General features: G+C 52.6%; 1 protein-coding gene across 3 annotated transcripts in view; it reads left to right on the plus strand.

Annotated features, from left to right (window-relative positions):
* The window catches only part of EPHB1 (EPH receptor B1), a 79,881-nt gene that overhangs the window by 14,615 nt on the left and 47,088 nt on the right, over nucleotides 1–18,178 (plus strand). For all 3 annotated transcript variants that reach the window (XM_062582787.1, XM_062582786.1, XM_062582788.1), the window contains exon 2: nucleotides 12,465–12,529. In XM_062582787.1, coding sequence (XP_062438771.1) covers nucleotides 12,465–12,529 — 65 coding nt within the window. The remainder of the gene's footprint in view (nucleotides 1–12,464; nucleotides 12,530–18,178) is intronic.

An 18,178-nucleotide genomic window follows, 5' to 3' on the forward strand; every position in this document is an offset into this window, starting at 1 on the left:
AGCCTGTTCTTGTCCTTTGAGGGGATGGTGGACAAGGACCTGGTTGTTTCCCTGCTGTGATGTCTGTCTAGAATAGATGCTCCAGTGGCTGAAGCTCATCAAGGCAGAGCCACCCTGGACAGCAGTCAAGGTCCTTCAAGGAAACCTTCCGCAAGGAAGTGGCTCAGTTTGGAACAGGGAAAATGCTAAATCCCTTTCCTGGGAGCCAGAGCGAGCTCTGCTGTGACGGCTCGGGCAGGTCAGACCCAGCAGCACCCAGAACCGCAGGCAGGAGCCCTTCCTCTGTGTTGAAGCTTTCCTTGTGTAGCATCACACGTGCACAAGTCAGTGCCACGCACCCTAAAATGCCTCTAAGAATGCGATCTGGTCTCAGAGATGTATTTCTGCAGATGGGTGGCAAGAGCCAGGGGAGAAAGTGTATGTTGAGTGAAAGGGCAGCGCTGGAGAGCTGCGAGTGCTTGGTCAGATGGTGGGGCCACATGACGTGGCTGATGGGCTCCGTAATGAGGTGGCAATACGAATATGAACTAATGGCATGGATGTTGGAAGAGGTTTACTTAGTGAGGTGAAGTCCTCGTGTACCTCTGGCAGAGAATTTTTTGTGACAGGAAAAATATTCCCGTGGGTGCTCCTGGGAAAGCAGGTATGAGCATCATGTGGCGGTGCCAGGAGATGCCAAGGCTGTTGTTTCGTTTGTTGAGGGAGGTTTTCTCTAATGAGCTGTTGTGCTAGGTGAACTAGCTAGGTGTGCTAGGTCTTTGGGTTGAAGGGGTGGGCTGGTCTCTGTGTACTGCTCTTGACTTCGTTTGAGAGGTCCAAGGTTGCAAGGCTCAGGCGATTGCGCTGAGCGTCTCAGCCGGGGCCAAGCAAGGGAGAGGTGTGGAAACCTGAGGGCACCACGATAGCAGGGGGGAGCGGTGGAGGAGGGTGCTCTGGTGACAGTGTCGGATGGCTTTTCCCAAGATTTTGATGTCTGGGGAAAAAGCCAAGGACTTCATTGCATCGTTGGTTCAGGAAGAGGTGTGTATGAGTGAAAAGAATTCAGTTTTTAACCCCAGAGTCAATAAACTGTGCTTGTTTGCCTTTCGAGCAGTCTGTCATGTTCATAGCTCATGCAGAATCCCTTTGACATTTTAAAATAAGATCTAGTAAATAGGAGCTGGACTATCCCAGGTGCATCCCTTGTAGTAAGGGCTCTTTGACAGCACGGCTGGCATTTTAGATTTAGGGCTGTGTAAGATGCATGATTTTGTAGCAAGCTTGAAGCTTTTCTGGAGAATGCAGCCCAAGACAGTGAGTCATCTTGATTCTCTAAAGAAATAACTGCTTGTAGGGAAATGCAGGATAAATGTTTTGATTTTTAGAGTTTTCCTCATAGGCGGTGCTGTGCTGGAATGAGGGAAAATAAATCCACTGGAAAGTGAGCCGCAGGAAAAGGGAGGACAGCTCTGGGATGTTTGTTCAGCAAAATTTATTGCACCTATTGCAGCACTGCATCTCTGCTAGTGGCCAGTAAGGTCATCTTCGTAGCCAAGCGTGACGCAGCCATAATACATATAAACACGTATATGAACAGGTTCCCTAGCTGAGCCTGCTTCCAGGGAAATCTCTCTGTAATCCCCCGGGTGAATGTCCTGTGCACTGAGGCATGAAGACTGCCCGTCCTTTTAATTTATCCTAACAAGTGTGATCGAGGATGCTATTGATGTTTATGGCTGCTCTGTCTTCTCAATTTACTAACTAACTCTATATTTATAGGCTATCATTTCCCAAGAAATCTAAGATGATTAAGAGCTCAGTTCCACTGAACTTGTTAGCCTTTGACAGCCCTTGTCTTTGAAATTTCAAACTTTGTTCTTGCTTGTTTTCTCCTGGAGGTCCTCACTTTCTGATGCCCTACGTTGCTTTCTTTCAGTGATGACTATTTCTGCCACACCTTCCTCCCCCTTTTTGAAGAAGAGGAGACCAACCAGGGATGCTCACTGGGAGGCATGGTGTGTCACTGATTTGTCTAAAGGCAAAGTCGTATTTCTCTGCTGCTGCTGGGGTTGAAGAAGCTGTTTTAGACATCATCTCCCTTTCTCAGTGTGCTTTGACCTGCTATCCCTCACTTTCTGTCACTTGGGATACCCAGTGTCATCATATTTCAGGTCAGGGCCTACCAGGTAACAGGCCAGGCCAGGATCTGACCGTGGCCTTAAAGGACCAGCACAACATGGGCAAAAAGAGTCCCCATCTCCCCAAGAGCCGAGTTCTTGAGTTAACTTACTTGCTTCCATACAGATCGGTTGAAGCATGTCATGTGCATCTGAAGCTGGTGCGTAGCTTTTGGGTAGCTAAAAATACAAAGCTGTTGAGTTTGAGATCAAGCCTCTGTGATTCATGTCCAAGGTTTTTGGAACCATTCGATCAGCCCTGACCAAGGTGAAGATTGAGAAGTTAAAGGCTACATTTTCTGAATGGTGCGTTCCTGATAATGATCCTGGTTGGCCTGTAACTACCACTGCTGTTAATCAGGCTGCAGCAGCTTGTTGATAGTTTGTCGTCTGATATCAGAGAAAAGCAACAGTTTGATCTCTTCCTACTGAGAGGCCAGCAAGGGCTTTTGACAGAGCAAACAGTGAAGGCATTTCATGGGAGTTAGAGCAAGCTCTCTCAAACGTCTGGTTTGTCCTTGCCTCCCTTAAGGTGTTGCGGTCCGACTTGGATGTGCGGTGAGTTGGGCTCCTGGCTCCCCATTGCTCACTTAGCCGTTGAGATGCTTATCCAGGCCAGTCGGTCTCTGCGCAGGAAATCTAGCGGTGTGGGATGAAGCTGCTGAACCCAGCCTGTACCAAAGCCACCTGGACTGCGTGGCAAGGGGCTGCGCGTCCTTCGGCTCCTGACCTTCAGCCGTACCCACTTTGGAGTGCGTTCTCGCTGGAGACAGTGCAGTAGTGAAGAGATCTGGCTGTAAACTCAAGCTTGAGCACTCTCCTAACCGCTGGTGTAGAGATCCCTGCTTGGATGGGGCCCACGTGCCCCAAAGCTGTGCTGAACGCTGGAAATGGTAGTCATCAAGTGCCGCTGACTGGTGCGAGACATTCATATGGGACATGCCCATATCCCCTCTTCTTCCGTGAAGCTGTCTGTCCAGCTGGCTCCTACAAATGTTTTCTCTTCCCCAGTGTACACGTGAGAAAATCTTAGGTGAAAGCCAGGTCTTCTCACACCATTTAGATGGAGCTCAAATTGGGGGGGTACTACTTCCTCTAAACAATTTCGCTTCTTTCGGTGTTTAAAGTTTACTGGAAGGCTCATGCCCATCTCTGGGTGGCTGAGTTCCTGTTCAAAGCCTTCTGGAGGATGAAACGAGGAGCTGCCAAGCTTGACATATGGTGATTTTTGGGGGCAGACTGTGGAGTTAAGTGACGTCTGTTGGCAACCCAGGCTTGAGAAAGCAAAGATGAGGATTTTAATGCGTAGTGACATTGTTCGAGAAAATGTTCTGCTGCGAGATAGGCTTGTCTCTGCAGACCCCAGGATCGCTCCCGCGCTGGGTTAGCGGAGTCGTCGCGCCGTGCTGAGCTGCAGTCACCGCCCGGCGGTCGCACCGTGCGGACGATGGTCTGCTCTGGGGTGCGTGTCTGCTTGGCGTGTCTGGCCTGTGTGCAGTTACAGCAGCGCGATACCGGGCACGTCAGCTGGGCAGCGGAGGAGCTCTTCTCGTTTGAGAATAAGGTGTTTCTTGGAGCACGCGGTCCCGAGATTGTTCGCTGCGTCGTATGTCTCGTTGGAGCTCGGATGAAAACTTGTTCCCAAATTTTTTAAAACAGCTTTATAATTTGGAAAATTAGGTATTGAAAGCACTATCTTCTCTGTCTTATCTTTCTGGCTGATTTGGTCCTCAGTCTCTTTTCCTCGTGATGCATCATCTTTTTGCAATTTTCTATCGGTTTCCTTCCCTCCCTCTTATCTCTCCCCCTGCAGTTCTCTGGCTTTTTCTCTCTCTCCTTCTCTTTCCCGTTCCTTCCCCCCCCCCCCCCCATAATTTATTTGCAGGCAGGTTGTCCCTTTGATCCGCTGTATCTCGTCTCAGTAGGACCGTGATAAGCGGGTTGGGTTGCTGCGGCTGAGCTAGCCCAACGCCGCAGGCTCGCGGCGGGTCAAAGCCCGCCGGGGAGCGCGCGAACGGGGCAGAGCCGCGCGCCCGGCCCCCTGCCCCGGCGTCCCCTTCGCCTCGCTCCTCTCCCGCGGGAACCTGGTCCCGCTCCCCAGTTTAAAAAACGTTGAGAAGATGCGTTTTCCGTGAAGAGGGGGGGAAAAAACATTGCACTTGGCAAAATGAGTGCTGGAAACGTCGCAACGCCGGCCGGCGTGCGCAGCAGACGGAGCTTTTTGCTGCCTGTTAAAAATACCCGGCTGTGCGCAGCCCCTCCCGGGGCCGCCGGGAAGTCCTTCAGCCTTGGCGAACGCGGCTTGTGCACAATGGCCAAAGCGGGCAGCTTTGCTTCCCCTGTTTCCTGTTTTTAAAGTCTGTGTCAGGCGTGGGACTTGGTGGAGTGTTTTTTTCTTTTTTTTTCTTCTTTTCCGAGCAGCGGATCCCGCGCAAGCACGCCCCGAGGCGGCCAGCGTTGGCTCCTCATGGTCGGAGCGCCTCCGACTATACATATATATGTATTTTTATATACATATTATATATATATAAATTTTTTTTTCTGTTCCGACAAGCAAATTTTTGCTTACGCAAACCGGTGGCCGGGCACGACGTCGTCCCAGCCAAGCCATCCTCATCCAGCGGATGCGTCCGCCCCCGTGGAAGAGGCGTCCTAAAGCCCCCCGAAGCGTTGGCGTTTGCGTTCCAACGCCAGGCAGAAGAGGGGTCGCGTGCGATCGTTTTGCCGTTTAACGTGTCCTCCTACGTTGGTTTGTTATTCTGTGGATAATCCTTCGTAATGAATCCACGGGAGATTGATGAGGATAGCTCGTTATGCACTTCCCAAGCAGTTTCCCTGTAATTCTGTAGCAGCAAAATGCGCCGTTAAAGGCAGAGAGCTATGGGAATGATGGGACATAATTAGTTGTTGCTGTAATATTTTTGATTGAAAGTGTATAGATACTGTAAGCAGCTCTTTTGGAAGCTGGTGCTCTTAGGAAACTATTAAGAAGAGCGGTGCTTATCAAACGGGGAAGGGTGATCCCGTCCTTAGCCTGCCCGCCTCCCCAGCACCGTAATTAAAACGTCTGGCAGTCGTGGGAGAGCTTTGAGAGATGTCGCAGTGTTCAGAATGCGCAGTTTGGAGGGAGCCGCGGCGCCCCGACGAGCCTGCCCTCCCTTCCAATTAGAAATGAAAAGCAGACGGAGAGTTCTCCTGAATAAAGGACTTTTTTTTTTTTTTTTTTTTTTTGGGTCAGATGTGCACTGAATAGCTGGCTGTCGCTGTCCCCGTGGTAGAATTGCACATATGCTTTATTCCTGCTTTTCTTGTTCCAAATTAGTCCGAAGCCCAGGATATATCAAAAGCTTGTGTAGGCAGAAGCGGGCTGCAGCGCAGGCTCTGCATCCCTGGAGCACTGCGCTCGGAAGCACGCTGTGATGGTCGCCGAAAGCAGCCCAACCTGCTGATACGTGCTTGAACTTTTTGTGTGCGGGGGGTTGCGAGAATTGGATTCATCAGCTGTTTCACCGGCACCTCTGGAGCTTTTCCCTCTTGCGTGAAGAGGCTCCGCGTCTAGACCCTCGCACTTCAGAGGATACCAGTAGTGAGCGTATAGATACTAGTGGTGAAAGCCGTGGTGTAATCTCGAGCGAACCTCTTGCGGTCACGACAGCCGCTGGAAGGCAGAGCTGGGGCGTGATTTCGGTTGATGCTACAAAGACTGGTGCTAAATAATAAAGCCTCTTGGCTTCAGTTTTGTATTGTTCCCTTTTCCTTATAATGTAACCAAAGTAGAACTGAAGTTTCCCAAGCTGTGCATCTGCCTGGGGCTCATTTTGCTGAAACTCTTAGGAGAGAAAGGGAGATGGGAAAATAAAAGTTTAGCCATTTCTGAGCATGAAATACAGGGGAAAATGTGGTGCTTGCTTATGTAAAAAAGGTCTTGCTGCTGTCTTCCTTTAGAAGGTCATGCTGCGGGGCCGGGGCTGCTCAGGGGATGTGCCGTGGGCTTGAATGTGCGTCGGCCGCTTCGACGCCTGCTCAAATCCGATAGATACTTGGAGGGGCCGGGGATCAGGAGCCCCTTCTCCCCAGCACGGCCACATGCGTTGTGTCCCCCGGGTGATGGCTACCTTCCTTTCTCACTTCTCCCTCCAAGGGTTCAGCTACCCACGTAGACCTCTCGGCTCCCCACGCATCTTGGGGGCTTATTTCCAGTTGCTGGCACGCTTTCTGAATCTCCCTCTACCCATCTGTTGTTATCAGTGCTTCTGTCTCCTTATTTTGCTGAATTTCTATTTTTTCCCTCTTGGTCATCTTAGGCATGCCTGTGTCTTTTTGCATATGCCCAAGCATTTGCTTTCTAGTGCCGAGGCTAGTTGCTGTTGTTATTTCCTTGTAGGAATGAGAACTGCTGCTTGGTTTGCTTTGGGAGAGGGACTTTGTCTCTAAGCCATCTATTGGAAAAATGCAGCAGTAATAGAAGTTTTTTCACAGCCTCCCTGAGCAGAAAATTTGTTGTTACATCTCTTGCCTTCCGCATTATAATGTCGAAGCAAGATTAGGTTATGTTTGCCTCCTTGGCACTTGCCAGGCTTCAAATACGTTCTCTTTCTCTCTGCCCATACTGGAACTCCACTCCTTCCAGGCCGGCCGTGAATCTGTGTGTGTTAGACCTTGTTCTGCTGTTCTAAGAAATGAGCTTAGCTTCACTTCGCAGCGGTTCGGAAAGGTTTTCCTGGAAGAATCTTATACCCTATTGGGAAGAGCAGTCAACAAGATGGCATCAGATGATATAAAATGAAGACTTCTGCCTTACTCTGCATTTTATCTTGCACTGCTCTGTTCAGCCTCTGGTTACTCGCTATTTCTGCTCTGAGATTCTTTTTCACCCCGTTGTTTGAGTTATGCGAGCTTACTGTTCGTTCCGCGGAGATGTAGCTTATCCCAGCGTGGACATTACCTCTGAGTCTGGCCTTGCTTGCATCTTGCATCTTTGGCTTTTGCAAAAGAAGGTGTGGGGAGCCCATGCAAGCCCGGGAAGACAACTCGCTGCTGTCAAGAGCAGCAAATCCTCCCCGCCTGGTTTGTGTCTGGAACGTGAGAATAACATCGCAGATGGATGTTCTGCTCCACAAAGAGTATGTTCGTGCATTCTAATTGCTGGCATCTTTACTTGTTACTAGTGTAATTGTGAGTAGACGTTTGTTTTTGTATTGATAATTAGGGAGTGGAACAGATGGTGAAGGCTTAGTTTAAAGTAATGTGTCCATTAAAGAAAATCTACTGTATACAGCTGAAGATTCTTCACTCTAACAGAGCTTAGCTCTCCGTAACAACGCTCATCTTCTCTCTAAGGAGGGCTTCAGCCATTGCAACGTGGTCAGCTGCTTTCAGTGGAAGCTCAAGTCTCTAACAGTGGACTTGTCTGCTCCTGAGTGAATGTCTTGTGCTATCTTTAGGGGCAGAGTATTTGGATGAGCAAGCCCTCAGCGCTTCTGGTGAGCATCCACCATGCCTGCAGCCAGCACGCAGCACGTTTTGACGCGGAAGGAATTGCTTGAGGAGCACTTTTTCGAGTTGTAGAAATAGCTCGATATTGTGAAGCAGAGTACAGCAGTTTAATTTCTATGGTTAAGACAGGGCCATCGGTCTTGGAGCTGTATTCGAAGCCAAGCTTTCCTTGAGACGTGGTGAAGGATTTTGGGTAGCTCTCCTCGCTGTTCCTTGTCCTCCTCCTGCTTGCCCCAGCGCTGTAGGGGTATCTCTCGCCTACAGCCTCTGTGGCACCAGGACATACCTCATTTTCTTGAAAACTGCTCGTCTCTAACCCGTAGAAGTTCCCTGAAGCGGCCAGCTCAGTGCTGGAGAGACGAGCTCTCGGCAGGGTCTTTCCTTGCTGTCCTGCTTCAGCTTGCAAGTCCTGTGGCAGATGGAAGGCAGCACGTCCAGATGCGGACCTCAGTAATCTGCAGCATCGCTAGGCTCCTGCGGGGTGAGGTCCTCGGGGCGCGAAGAAGTCTACCCAGGAAAGGCAGAGCCTAGCAAAGGGGTGGGTGGTGTGTCTGCCCAAGCTTGTGGAAGCAAGCTTGCCTTCCAGATGGCTCACTGAACAGATCCGCTGGCGGTTTGGAGGCACGAGCACCAGATGAAGAGGGAAAGGAGCCAGGCACACAGATAAAGCCTCTAGAGAACATTTGTGCCTGATAAAACCTCTCTAGGTAAATTTATGATTGAGATTAAATAGCATGCCAGTAAAGGTGTGGAGACTAGCAGCTCAGGGTGTGTCATACTCACCATGAGACACATCTTACCTGCACTGGAAAATAACATTATACAAAACGCTGACGGAAGGAAATGTCTTGACTACCGCAGAAGTGCAGCGGTATCATTTAAGGGCTGAACCTTGCCGTAGGGGTTGTGCTGTTGATTGAGAGCCGCCACAGGAAACTGGACATGAATTTCAATGACATCGCTTATAATGCTGTGTTAGATGTAGGGGGCACTGGGAGGCAGTATGTCCAGTAGCTCAGCCTTGCAGCGGTATATCCCTCCATGCCTCGCCAATCGCCTCCGCTCCTGACAGCGGCATAAATGTTACTTCTGTAGCGTGTTATTGTCTGCACAATAACTGCCTTATTAATCACTACAACACGCCGCTAGTCAGTTGCTAATGGCACACTGAAATCCAGCCTGCTGCGTCCATGTGCACAATGTGCAAGGACAGTCTTGGGCGGGCGGGCGAGCGGTGCCTGGCCCGTTGGGACTCCTTTCCCCAGGCCTGTTGCTCTTTGATGTTCAGTGCTGGACAACAAGGAGGAAGGAGCTCTGAGGCTTGGGGAGATGGTTCCTCTGCACTCCCGTAGCCTGAGGGCACGTTGTGACTTGTGCACAAACGTTACGGATGGGAGGAACTTGCCGTGGGGCAGGGAGCAGTGCTTGCGGGCTTGGGGTCCTACTGCTGCCTCTGGTGAGGCACCGAGAGGGGCCTTGGCCTTCACCTGGGTACTGTATCAGCGGTGCGATCGGTAGGTACCCTGCTGCGGGGCTTCTTCTGACTGGGCTTGACGTGTCTCCAATTCTCCTTCCGTTTCCTGGCTTTCTCTGAGCCATCAGAGTTCAGCCGCCGGCAGAGCAGAGCACGGGATTTGTCACGCTCGGCTCCAGCCACCTAGCAGCTATTTGGCCTCGGGTAATTCTGGTCCGTCTCTGGTCGACCCATCTGGACAAGGATGAACATTTCCAGGGAGGTTTTCACGCCACCTGTCCAAGACATCTCCCTTGGGGCTGACTCGTGGCCTGCAAAGGTTTGTCTCGCCTGGCCCACAGTAACTTTGACTGCTATTTCGTTAACGCAGAAGAGCCAGAAGACCAACCCAAGAGACCGAGGCTTGCCTGGCAGCCTGTGGTTTGGGCAAGGGTTCACGAGATGACTCAACGTTCCCCTGGACCTTCTGCACGTGCTGCAGCCTGAGAGCAGGACGAACGTGCCAGTCTGGATGGGAGCCGGCTCGGCCCCCTGTCCCGGTGGGGGGCTCCCTGGCTGGGCTCTAGGCGCAAAGGAGAGGAGTGTTTAAGCTACACAGATGGCTTCCCGGTGGGGAGGAGAGAGTTGGCAGCCAAGATGGAGCACAGCTCACCCGGCCCGCTGGAAACTGGTCAAGATCCCCGGAAAAACTAAACAAGAGGAAAAGCCTTGTCGGCACTGACTGGTTGTGCATGGAGTCAGACAGCTGATTTGATTTTCTTGGCTTATTTTCTGCCAGTTGATTGCATCGTTTTCTTTTGGCCTTGATTTTTGCCCTATTCTGGGTTGATAGGGTGAAAAAGGAGCGCGGCAGCTTCGCGCGATCCAGCGGGACGAGGCAGGCGAGAGCTTTCTCGCGGGCAAGCGCTGCGCGGAGGCAGCTCTTGCAGCGCGAGCTCTTTGCAAGAGCGCGGGCTGGACGGCCTCTCTGCGGAGCCTGCTCTCCGCTCCATTAATCCATCGGGACGGGAACCGAGAGGCGGCGTGAGCAGCTCCCGCCGGGCTGACCCTCGCCCTCCACGGAGCGGGCATGAGCGCCCGGCGCCGCTCTTGCGGAGGCTGGAGAAGGCGGGCAGCTAATCGCCCTCGGAGAGGGGAAGGGGGAGGTGGATGGCTCCCACTTGCTCCGGGAGTTATTAAAGAGCTGCTGCGTGGGATCCGAGTGACTTCGGTGGTTTTAACGGGGTTTTGGGGGAGCTGCTCGGCCCCGCTGCCGGCTGATTGATTGCTTGCTGCCGGCCGAGCTGGGAGATCGGCTCGTCCCCCACCCCGCCGAGAGCCGCCGTGCGCCCGGGCTGGCCCCGGAGTGGGTTGTAGCATCCGCAGCCTCGAGGAGGGCTTTGGTTGTGTGTGTTTGTTTGGTACCTGGGTTCATACAGCAGATTCCTGCTCCCGGCTACCTTGCCTGGAGCCCGAGCTCCGGGCGTGAGTGCCGACGGCTGAATCCAGCATCCTCCGTCCACGCTGACGTGGGGCGAGAGACAGCAGCGCCTGCAGATCAGCCCCCTTTTAACGGAAGGCGCTTTGTAAGCCTTATCCTCAAGCTGCTTGGCTGTAAACATCCCTGAGAGGTCTTCTCTTGGGGGGGTCACAGCGTGACGCGGGGTCCAGAAGGTCAGAAGCAGCAGTTATGGGCCATTTGACCGGTGAAAGCTTCCTTCCTGGAGCAGAAGGCCAGATTTCCTTAAAACCTGGGCTCGTGCCTAGGCAGTGCTGTCGGGAGAGCTTGGGGAGGCACGAAATGGAGCTCTCTGGAGAGCTGTCGAGGTCTGTGGCTTGGGGGAATCGCTGCCGCTGAGCGCCGGGAGTTTGCAGCTGAGTGGTAGGTGTCTCCAGAGGGGCTCCTTTGCAAAACCCATGGCTGGAAAGGTGTGGTGACGGCCCCGCCGTTAGATCCGGAGAGCTGGCCGTGGCAGCTTGGAGGCACTGATGGAAGATTTTGGTTACCGAAGCAGGAAACATGGATACAAGTCCCAGCAAGGGAAGTGAAATCAAGGCTGGAGCGCGTGGGAGTGCTGCGATGCAGAGGGCTGGCTGGAGGCTCGTGCCTTCCACGTCATTTGTGGTGTCCGCGCCTCGCGGGTCACGGGATTTGGGTTAGCTCAAGAGGGATTTGAGCTGAAAAGGAGGATTTAATTGATTTAAAAAACAAAACACGTTTTGCTGGGTTATGGATCGTTTTGCTAGAACTTTTTGTTTGCTGTATGTTTACTGCTGGGTGAATGCGCAGCAGTGGCGACGCCGCCGTAGCTCCTCGCTGCTTTTTTTTTTTTTCCCCCAAAAAAGGCCTGCCCTTCCTGCGCTGCCCGCGACCCTCCTCGTGGCACCTTCCCCTGGCTTCCCTGGCTCGTGGCCGGCCCCTGGCTGGGCCGAGGGGGCTCCGGCGCCCGCAGCCGGCCCCTTCCTCACCTGCGCCTGGGCGAGACGCGGCGGTCGGCCGCCGGAGTCCGCCTGCCGCAAGCAGAAAACGAAACCTCGCTGGTTTTTTCCCATCTGCTTCTCTCTGTCGTTCTCGCTACTCTTCTTGTTACCCTTAAAAATAAACAAATAACAATAAAAAAAATTAGGGCGACGTCAGCCGTATTGCAGTTTTTTAACGTTTCCCATCAAATCCGCCGGGAAAGCGGCCCCCAGCAGAGGAGCAGCGCTCCGGCGAGCGTATTTTTATTCGCGTCTTTGCAGCTGCTTTGTCCGACAAGAACCGCGTGCAACGGCAGCTCAGCACAGCGGGCCGGCGCCAGCGCGTGAAGCGGGACGTGCGGCGGCGCCGAGCGGAGCGGGTGCTCGCTGGCGAGCCGGGCTGGTCCCGCCGGGGCTCTGCCCGCCTGCCCGGGAGAAGTTTCTCTCAGGCTCCTCCTGCTTCCCGGGAATCAATGGCAAATTGCAACATGGATTTTAATAGGCGCTTTCATACGGGCACGTAACACGTGTGCATTTTTCTTCTTCTTTTTTTTTCTTTCTTTTTAAAAATTTTTTAATTGATAACGCTATTTTTATCTTGGGAGATTCGAAAATACGTGGAGGTGGCAGCACAGGTTAAGTTCCCACCTCGCTACGTTTGCGGGGAGTCGTTTATTCTGGAGTGAATCTGGCTTTAGCTCGTTCCCTGCTTCGGGGGGCCGTCGGCGTCGTTTCCGTACGCCTCGGAAGGCCGAACGCGCGCTCCCTGAAAGCACCGGGACGTTTCTCGGAGCAGTGAACGCGGGGCGAACCGTGGCGCAGCCCCGCTCGCGTGCTTGGAACGTCGTGGAAACCTTCTGAAGTAACTCACTTGTTGTTATTCTCTCGTGTGTCCTCAGAAACCTTGATGGATACCCGGACGGCGACAGCTGAGCTGGGCTGGACTGCGAACCCACCTTCAGGGGTAAGTGGTGGCCGCAAAACTGCCGCCTGCCTTCACGTTTGTAAGACCTTGCGGGTTTGCTTTTCGTGAAATGTTGATTCACGCTGCTTTTTCAAAGCAAGGCGGTGATGCTGGTGGCCTCCTACGCCTCGGCAAAGATAGGGATTCCCGCAAGCTGGCAGCCGGCGCAGGAGACGTCCGCCTGCAAAAGATGATACAGACCCAAGCAGCCCTCCTTATGGGATAACGGTGTAAACGCTGTCCCAGAAGTCCTCAACCCTAGAAAATCCTTAATTTGTTACTGTTCAGGAGAGCAATACCTCTAACAGGAGCAAATCGCATAGAACAACTTATTCTGGGGGAAAAAAGAGCAAAGATGGTGCTGTTTCCTTGTTTGCTTCTCAGGTCGTTTGGGATGCCTATGCCCTTCAAGGGATGTAGTTTAACAAGTTTCAGCACAGTAGCAGAGAGATAAAGAGTCTTAAGGGGGGCAGGAGAGAGGAGAGAGGGGGAGGTTGTCCCTTCTATTTTTCCCTTGCCTTGCAAGGAACCTTTGAAGAATCAATGACTGAGATCAAAAAGGAAAAAAGGATGAAGAGTAGCTGCTCCCTGACAGCTGCCCACCTCCCCAGCTGTCTGATTGCAGCCCAGCAGCACGAGAGGAAGAAACGCTGAGGAAGGCTTTTTCCTAAGGCACATCTTAAATGGAAGCAGCACCGCTTGGTTGTCCTGGCACCTACATGAAAGGAGTAGCGGGTGCTGGCCTGCTTCCCGAAAGTCCTTCACTTGAGGAGGCGGTATCCTTGCGTAGTGTTGCCTGTAGACACAGAGAACATCTTTGGTGCTTTGTGGGGCTATTCTGACGCTCCAGATAAGAGAGAGATTTCTTCAGAGACCGAATGCAGTTAGATTTTTGTTTGATTTTGTTTTATTTTTGATGTTGTGTAGATCTTTCGAGCAGAAGCATGGAAGGTGATTGCTTCCTGAGAGCGAGAGAGAGAAGTCAATCAGTCCAGGTTCAGCTAGGAGGTATCCCCTGTTGCTGAAACATTGCTTTGTTGTTTCCAAGCCATAAGGAAATGTAGCCTTTCGACATGGCCTGACTTAAAGCTGGAGGCACCAAAACCTGTTTGGAAGCTCTTGGCCAGCGTGCTTCAACCCATGCATTGCAAAGGCCAGACGTAGTGCTGACTGCTCCTTGGGTCGTGACAGTGCTTTCACCCCAGGTCAGGCCTTCCCGTGGCTACGAGGAGGCAGCTCGCCTCTGGCCTTGCTCCCTTTGAGGCTGTGCAGTGTCTTGGTGGTCCTTTTGGGATAGGTCAGGCTGAGCGTGTGCCCCTCGCTGGGTTGTCCAGGCAGGACGTATGCCCGTGTTGCAGGCGTGTACCTGCGTGCTCCGTTGCCTGAGCTCTTGGGCGCTGCTGGTCTCTGCCGTCTCGAGCTGTACGGTGGGGAGGGTGCTTCCGAGGCGGCACACAGGACTGTGTTCCTTCAAACTCGTTTCTTCAGTGAAGCGGCCCTGGTGTCTGGAGAAGATGGAGCTTTCCTCCATCCAGGCAAGTCCCTGAAGGCGCTCCTCCCCTTGTGTTTCGCCTTGCAGGTAAACTGTTCAGCCAAGTCACTGTTCTCCATCCTCCCGCTCGTGCGTTTGCTCTCTTTCTGTACCAAAAGGCTTGTAATTACGAGACATTAGCAGGCTCAAAACAGCTTTCATACCTGGAACATCATCCATAATTGCACTCAGCAGTGCTCTTCCTGGCTATTAATGTCACTTTTATGAAGTAATGAGGAACAAAACACCCTGAGGCACTTAAAACATCTTTTTTATATAATACGAGCCTTTGAGGAATGGAAGCATAAAATAACCTGACTCACATTCCCCTGACAGAGAAAGTGATAGACAAAGACAGGAGCAGACAGGGGGAAGCAGATCAGTTGGAAAGGCGGGTGCGAGCTTAATAGGTAGGCATTACAGATTGATAGATAGCAGGTTGGGTAGAGATGGATACAACAGCAGGGGTGATACTCAGGTGGGCCAGTGGTTGGTTTGAGAGATGGATGGCTCCGTTAAATCAGTGGAAATAAAGAGGCAGATAAATGCCTCGGAGAAAAATCTAATATATTTTATTTAGTTACGTGTGTTATCTTGGTAGACTCTTTCAGCGTGCAGGGTTCACCCCTGAGGCCTGAAGGGCGTTGTACCAAATGAGAAAGCGTGCGAGCCAGAGTCCTCATTAGGGCTCAGCTGGCTTGGCCAGGTTTTCTAAAGAAAGCGGCTTCCATATGGTCACCAAAACTATGTAGCATAGTTAAAAATAAATAAATAAAATAAATAAAACAGTATCATGGATATGCATTGGGCACTAAATCCTGTCCAGGTATGTTGGAGGGCCTTGAAAAATAGTGTTTTACAAGTGTTTTGAAAGATCTGGGCCGGGTAGACTATACACAGGTGATGGGGTATAAATGTGGTTGGATATTGTTGAAAGCCCTCCGAAGACAGGCATGGCGCTTACATTGCCCGACTTGGCAGCACAAAGCCTTTCCCAGCCCGCTCTGGAAACTGCCGGGAGAGGCACAGGTCTCGAGCATGCCGTGGGTTGTGTCTGGCCTTTGCGTCTCATGATACCCTCAGCCTGCCCACCTGGCACGGGATAGTCACAGAATGGTAGAGGTTGGACGGGACCTCTGGAGATCATCTAGTCCAACCCTTCTGCTCAAGCAGGGTCACCTAGAGCGCATTGCACATGATTGCATCCAGGCAATTCTTGAGTATCTCCAGAGAAGGAGACTCCACAACCTCTCTGGGCAACCTGTGCCCGTGCTCTGTCACCCTCGCAGTAAAGAAGCTTTTCTTCATATTCGAGTGGAGCATTAAGAGTCTGTGTCTTTGCAGAAAATTACTGATGGATCATGGCAATGGTCTTTTACAAGTGTGTTTATTTGCTCTTTTGGAAAATATTTAAAAATGCTGAGCCTTTTATTAAAAAAGGCATAGAATTAGTCCACATATTTGGTGATCAGTACTAGGTCTCAGCGCTTGCCATGCGTTCCTGAAAAATCGGAGCTCGGGGACGGAGCCTTAGTCGCACCGTTTCACTGGGCAGATAGGAAGCGTTTCAAGGTGTATTTTGGACTCTTGGCGTGACCTCCCGTGCAGTCATTGGGACCCAGCTCTAACGGGGTTTTGTCGGTTTTGCGGCTTTCTGAGCAGTCAGGCTGAAATTCAGGCAAACCTGAATGATGAAAGAACTTTGCCCGTGGGCACACAATTAAATAAACGTACACGTATGTGAACACATATAAATAAATGTGTATATGTGCGTAATTAGCATAAAATGCATACTTTCTCCATTCCTGCACCAAGACTGACTTCTGTTTTAACTAAACAGACATTTATCTTTTGGAAACTCTTGGGTCTGGCGCTGCTGGGTTGCCCGGCAGTTAGCCGAGCTCGCCGCTCAGGCAGCGGGCGTTGCTTTTTCTTTTCACCGTTTTTCGTCTGATGCCAGCTCGGGTCCGCAAGCGTTGCATGTGGCACTGCTTTTTGTGCTGCTTTAAAGGATTGGGATAAGGGCTGTCTGGAGCCGGGGGTGCCGGCGGGGGTTCGCAGTGTTGTGACTCGGCCTCGGCGGCGTCTCCGTCCGACGCAGTCCCGCTAAGGTGTGCGTGGCTTTCTGCTTGCATTTGAGTCAGTGAAGACCCCCAGCTTTACTCGGTGTTTTCTTGTTTTTCCTTTTCATTTACCGATAAGACGTCGTCTCCCCTTCTCGCGGGAGCTTCGCGCTCGGTGGTGTTCGGAGAGATGTGCTGCTCCCAGGCTCTCGGGAGCCCGGCTGACGCGCAGGGAACGGGTGCTTTCAAATTGGCGTTTCCAAGAGGCGGGGGAACGTTCCTACGGGAAACGCAGCGGTTTGGCCGCGGCGAGTCGCGCAGGACGGATCCCCAGGAGGGGTGTCTAGGCTTCGTGCGGTCCTGGCTCTCCCACCCACCAGCCAGTCGCGAGTACGGGCTGGGGTAGGGTGCTTGCTGCAGGTTGCTCTAGGTTATCTGCTGCATGGGGAGAGTTTGATCCTAGCTCGGGGTGCTGGTGTGGCCCCTTCGTGCCCACTCGCTGCTGGTGACCTGTCTCTCTCTATTTTCTTTTCTTTGCTTTCGTGCTTTTCTTTTTAATATAATGGATTAGTGGCAGGCAGATTTCGGAGTTGTCTCCTTGGCCGCTTGCAGTAATGTCTTCTGCTGGCTGGCTCTGCATGGCAGGAAGGGTCGTTCCTCGGCAGAGAGCCGGCGGCGCAGGCACTTCCTTCCACGGTTGTGCGACGGCTGAGCTCTGCTCTTCCTGTGCACGCCCCCCCGTGCGGGAAATGTCGCGGTTTCACATGGAGCAAGGTCTGTCGGGATCTCGGGGACAGGCACGGGGAGGTATGTTGGAGAGCCAGCTGCGTGGCTGGGTTTACAGCTCCGTCGCGGGCTCAGAGCGCCAGTGCCTGCCTGACCCAGCGCTGTGGGGATCAAGTGTACTCGCTTCCTCTCCTGCGCTTGGCCCCGAGGGAGCATCTCTGCTTTCTGTCCCTTCCCGTGCTGCTTGGCTGCCCTGAGCCGGGAGCACTGATGCACGGCCATTCAGGCAAGAGCATGTTGAGCTGTTCTGATGGTGCTCCCATAGGTGCTAGAACATCTCCAGAAGGTCCAGGCAGGTTCCTGCTCCACTGGTATCTTTTGCAACTGCTGGGTCTTGACTTGCTCTGTTCATCTGTGTTGTTGCTACAGGCAGTTCGTTCAAAGCAGAGCAAGCCTGGAGATTTGCAGACTTTCGTCGTCTTCCATTTCCCTTTAAACAATCACGTTCCTCCTCTGCTCCCTAAGTTCACACCTGGAGGTGTTTGGCAGACCCGTCCCATCTGTTGTGGGTGAGAGCCTCCTGCGGGCTCCGTCCTGTTTTAACTGCAGCTCTTGTAGCAGCAAACTGTGGTGGTTGCTACCTGAGGTGCTCCTCTGCCAGGAGCCCCGGCGCCAGGAGCCCCATGCATTGGGCGCCCAAAGCATTGCAGCGTCTGCCGGCATGTCTTGAATCCAAACCTGAAGTTCAAAGCTCCATTTGCAACTCAGAATACCATGGGGAACGGTCCGTGGAAAGAGCTAGAGAGCGCTGACTTTCCGACATGCGTCGCGAATGGGAGAACGTGGGTTGGGTGAACCCGGGTGGTGAGCGCTGGCGGGGCCGCGAGAGGCACGCGCTGGATGAACAGGACTCCTGCTGCGGAGCTTGGCAAGGCAGCGAAGCCAACGATGGCCACTGATGGGCGGGCGAGCGCTGAAAGCAGACCGTCGTCTGGCATTAATTGGATGGTGGCCTCTAATGAGAAGCTCCGAATGGGCTGGGAAGCAAGGCCAAGCCGGCCGGGCCGGGCGGGCTTTGCAGCTTGCTCGTACGGAAAGGTGCCTTGTAATAAAAGGAGGGGGAATTTGCACGTTGTGTCCCGTGTAAAACGCAGGCTCGCGCACCGCTTACGTGGCGCGGGGTGGCGAGAGGGAGAGCTCAGCAGGATGGATGAGTTTGCCTGCTTTTATTGCTGCTTTGGTAAACATCGCTGAGCAACAGCGCGCGACCTTGAGCTGTGATCTTTGCTTTAGCTTACAAGAGCTCAATAGCTAGACCTGGGAGCAAAT

Source organism: Rhea pennata, chromosome 9 (assembly GCF_028389875.1).
Source record: "Rhea pennata isolate bPtePen1 chromosome 9, bPtePen1.pri, whole genome shotgun sequence".
NCBI lineage: Eukaryota > Metazoa > Chordata > Aves > Rheiformes > Rheidae > Rhea > Rhea pennata.